Source organism: Chanodichthys erythropterus, chromosome 8, assembly GCF_024489055.1.
Source record: "Chanodichthys erythropterus isolate Z2021 chromosome 8, ASM2448905v1, whole genome shotgun sequence".
In the NCBI taxonomy this organism is placed as follows: Eukaryota; Metazoa; Chordata; class Actinopteri; order Cypriniformes; family Xenocyprididae; genus Chanodichthys; species Chanodichthys erythropterus.
In genome coordinates, this window is record NC_090228.1 from 45325560 (window position 1) to 45329815 (window position 4256).

The 4256-nt window shown below is 38.2% G+C and overlaps 1 protein-coding gene across 2 annotated transcripts; it reads left to right on the forward strand.

Moving 5' to 3' along the window:
• The first annotated feature begins 2374 nt into the window (after positions 1 to 2374).
• On the forward strand, positions 2375 to 3952 carry LOC137024073 (complement C1q-like protein 4). Of its 2 annotated transcripts, XM_067391236.1 has the most exons (4): positions 2375 to 2716; positions 2873 to 2921; positions 3017 to 3148; positions 3329 to 3952. In XM_067391236.1, exons 1-4 carry the CDS (start codon positions 2711 to 2713, stop codon positions 3628 to 3630), a joined length of 489 nt encoding a protein of 162 aa, XP_067247337.1. In that variant the 5' UTR covers positions 2375 to 2710; the 3' UTR covers positions 3631 to 3952. The 2 variants fall into 2 exon arrangements, with proteins under 2 accessions (XP_067247337.1, XP_067247338.1); XM_067391237.1 differs by lacking the exon at positions 2873 to 2921.
• The last annotated feature ends 304 nt before the right edge of the window (positions 3953 to 4256 follow it).

Sequence of the window (4256 nt, forward strand, 5' to 3'; positions counted from 1 at the left end):
ATGTTTCGAATGATTATTAAAACATGCAAGTTTATTTTCCCCCCGCATTTCAGCACGGGGCTCTGAAACTGGCCCAAACATTTTCAACACGGGCCTACATAAGTCCTGGGACAGTTAAACTTATTAATTATTACAGGTTTGAACAGAGAGATCAGTGTCTGTATTCACTCTGTCTGGGATGTAGAATTAAGACGACACAGCATCAGTAAATGAAAAGTTAATAATATGAACGTGTACTTTGGTCCAGTAGTGGCCTAATTGTTAGAGAGTCGGACCTGTAACCCAAAGGTTGCTGGTTTGCCCACTGCTCCGGGTCTGTGTTCACGGTGTGTATGTGTGTTTGTTCTCTGATCACTGTGTGTGTACTTGGATGGGATAAATGCAGAGCACAAATTCAGAGTACGGAACAACATCCTTAGCTACACATCACGTCACAAAATGAAGAGCGTTCTCACAGACATGATGGTTCCTGCTGGAAAAGAGATCTTCTGTTCTGGGCATTTCGTGGAAAGTTCATTCATTGTCGAGTGGTAGAGCGTTGAACAGAAACATCAATGACATGGGTTCAAATCCCAAACAAACACTTTTACAGAGATGTGTGTGTCCAACAGTTCTCTAAAATAAATAAATAAAAAAAATCTTTATAGCGTTCGTTAACCTGAAAGTTTTTTGTTTTTTTTAAACACGAATGGAAGGATCCCAGGATCCCTGTGGAATTTAGGCTAATTATTGGGTTGAAAATGTTGTTCATGGCGAGTGTGACAAAGAACGATGAGTGGGTCTATACTCTTCATTTTGCCTGGGAAAAGCTGGCATAGTAAAATGGAGTAAATCTGATCAAGCAATGCATCTGATTCTGTTTGAACTCAAGAATTCAATGACCCATTGTCAATTATTCCTTAATTAAAGCGCAGTCCATGAAAAAGTAAACACAATTTTGACATTTACTGTACTGTTTGAATTCATTCTAAACCACAAATTCTTGCACAAATGCTTATGTTTTCTACATGTAGTTATGTGTATGTGATTTTTAAAAATGTTATTGATAGTATTTTTTTTTATCTCCACATGGGGCAGTTGACTGCTACTCACCAAAAAACGAGCTGTGATACGTCCACTCCATAACGTGAATCTATGGTTATAGCACCACTTAGCGGTCAACAGCAGAAATAAAATGAACCACGACGGAGCCCACGGCAATAAAAAACGCATTCTGGTTGAGAAGCGTCTGAATGTGGAGTAGTGGATCAAATTAGAGTATAAATCCTTTAATTCAAAGATGTGAATAGCTTTTATATACCATAGATCTGAGAATAGACATGACTCTTTTACTCACTGAAATTCCAACACGCAATATTCTAAAACAACATTCAAAAGCCACATTAAAGCAATTCTTAGGTAAAATCAAGCATCTACGCATCTGCTTCTACAAACATTTGTGAAAGAATGGGTCGCTCTCAGGAGCTCAGTGAATTCAAGCATGGCATTATGGTGTGGGGTTGTTTTTCAGGGGTTGGGCTTGACCCCTTAGTTTCAGTGAAAGGAACTCTTAATGCTTCAGCATACCAAGACATTTTGGACAATTTCATTTTCAATTTCATGCTCTTTGTGGGAACAGTTTGGGGATGGCCCCTTCCTGTTCCAACATGACGGCACACCAGTGCACAAAGAAAGGTCCATAAAGACATGGATGAGCGAGTTTGGTGTGGAGGAACTTGACTGGCCTGCACAGAGTCCTGACCTCAACTCGATAGACACCTTTGGGATGAATTAGAGCGGAGACTGTGAGCCAGGCCTTCTCATCCAACATCACTGCCTGACCTCACAAATGCACTTCTAGAAGAATGGTCAAAAGTTCCCATAAACACACTCCTAAACCTTGTGGAAAGCCTTCCCAGAAGAGTAGAAGCTGTTATAGCTGCAAAGAGTGGGCCAACTCCATATTTAACCCTATGGATTAAGAATGGGATGTCATTAAAGTTCATGTGCACATAAAGGCAGGCGTCCCACAACTTTTGGCAATATATTGTTATTGTGCTTAATGTTTTCTAAGCCAATATTTATTTTCAGTTTTCTGATTTCCCATAGCCCTTCAGACTGGTTCCCCCCCATTTAAAAAATCCTGGAATCAACCCAGGAGCTAGCGTGCAGATAAGACAATCTATTCACACGACCAGAGGTTTCTGTGATTTTATAGCTATAAGCTTTCCGACTGCTGAGAGAGGATAAAGAGATAAACTTCTATTGGGCCTGCAACATCCCTTTGTTTATGATTCATAATCAACTTTAATTACTTTTCTTTATCTGAAGCAATATAGGTCATGTACAAAACATTAAATCAGGACACTATAAAAGAAACATGAGAGGATGACAGAGCAAGAGCTGGAAACAAACATCAGTGAAGAATGAAGGCTTTAGTATGTATACTGCTGCTGTTGGAAACCTTTGTGTTTGTCGTCCAGCAGCAGGTAGATGGAGGACTCAATGAGAATGAGATCAGTCAACAGATCAGCTCTGAGGAAGGAAGACAGAATCCACCTCAAACAGACACTTTGAGAGCTGAAGCTTCAACTGACATCCAACAATACTGTGATCTGTGCTTCCCCTGACATCCATGCAGCACTGAGAGAACTGACCGCCACCGTTACAGAGCAGAAAGAAAACATCAGAGCTTTAGAGATGCAACTGAGGGATGAGATGAACAAGAAAAATGATGGTACCTCACCAAAATATTCACTCTTTTATCAATAATCCTCAAGAAAAATAGATTGCATAGTGTAAATGTTAGTGTAAAGTTGTGTGTATTGTGTAAATTGTTTATTTACAGTTAGTAGTATAAATGTCATTTAAAAGGATCTTTATTCCTTCACAGAAATTTAAAATCTTACTCAGTCAAGTGGAGTTGAAAAAGGAAAATAGAGGTGAAAGTGTGTTTGAATGATGTTAAATTCAGTGTATTCATTCTCAATGTAATACAGTAATATATCACAATATTGCTTATGTTTTTCAATAACAGACAGAGAAATAGCTTTTTCAGCTGGACTGATGCAATCTGGCAGTGGATATGTTGGACCGTTTACCACTGAAATCACACTAACCTACAAGAACATCTTCACAAACATAGGGAACGCCTACAACCCAGTTACAGGTAATTATCAATGAAATGGAGTCATAAACCCTTCTGCTCCATTCAGACCTCTCTGCAGTTGTGTAATGTGTATAAGAGAATTAAATGATCTGCCATCTTTAAAAACTATTACAGTGTGTTTGGTAATTGAGCAATCATACAGGAAACAGCTGATTCTGTATCTCTTGTTATTTGATTCAGGTATTTTCACAGCCCCACTGAAAGGAGCGTACATGTTCAGAATCTCAGTATTTGGTCATGGTGGAGCTACAGCAACTGCATCCCTTTATAAGAATGGAGAGCAGGTGGTTGTAGCACATGATAGTCAGGCTCAGGGTACGTTAAACTCCTCAAATGGAGTTGTGTTGATCCTGGAGGTTGGAGATGTTGTCTATGTGAGGCTTTGGTCTGGCACGAGGATATTTGATAACCAGAATAACGTCAACACTTTCAGTGGTTTCCTACTGTTTCCCTTAAGAGAACAAGAGCTTTGCAGAATGTGATTCCAATAATTCTGAAACTTCAGCGTATGAATTAAGATGAAATAATGAAGAATCATTAACATATGAACCTGTATTAAAAAAGACTGTGTTTAAAAATTTGAAATAGATTACTGTATAAAAGACTGAGTCTATAAATGTAACTATGTAATAAAACATTTTCAGCACTGAGAATGACAGGACCCATGAATCTCACATGTGACTCAAAAGTGTTTTTTTAAAGTAGTAAACGTGTAATATAAATAATAGCTTTTAAGTGTAATTTGTTACTGATCTTTGATTTGTATCTTGTTATCTTACATAAATAAGAAAATAAAGAGACATTGTGGCATTTTATTTTCCTAATATTTTCATGAATATTTCCCCAACAATGCTTGCTTTGAAACACTCATGATATCATATTTATCAATCAAATTTTGCAGTCAAAATAAGTGATTATGTGGCAGTGGCGAGTGGTGACTTTTTTTTACCAGTTGTGCTGAGTGCTCATCCACCCCCCTCTTTCCCTGTGACGTAACCACAAAACCAACCATTAAACCGTATGCAGATGTGATTTTGTGGGATACGTGTGAGACAGATAAATGTACTACTGGTATGCTATGTAAGTACTGATTTACATTCGGTGGCAA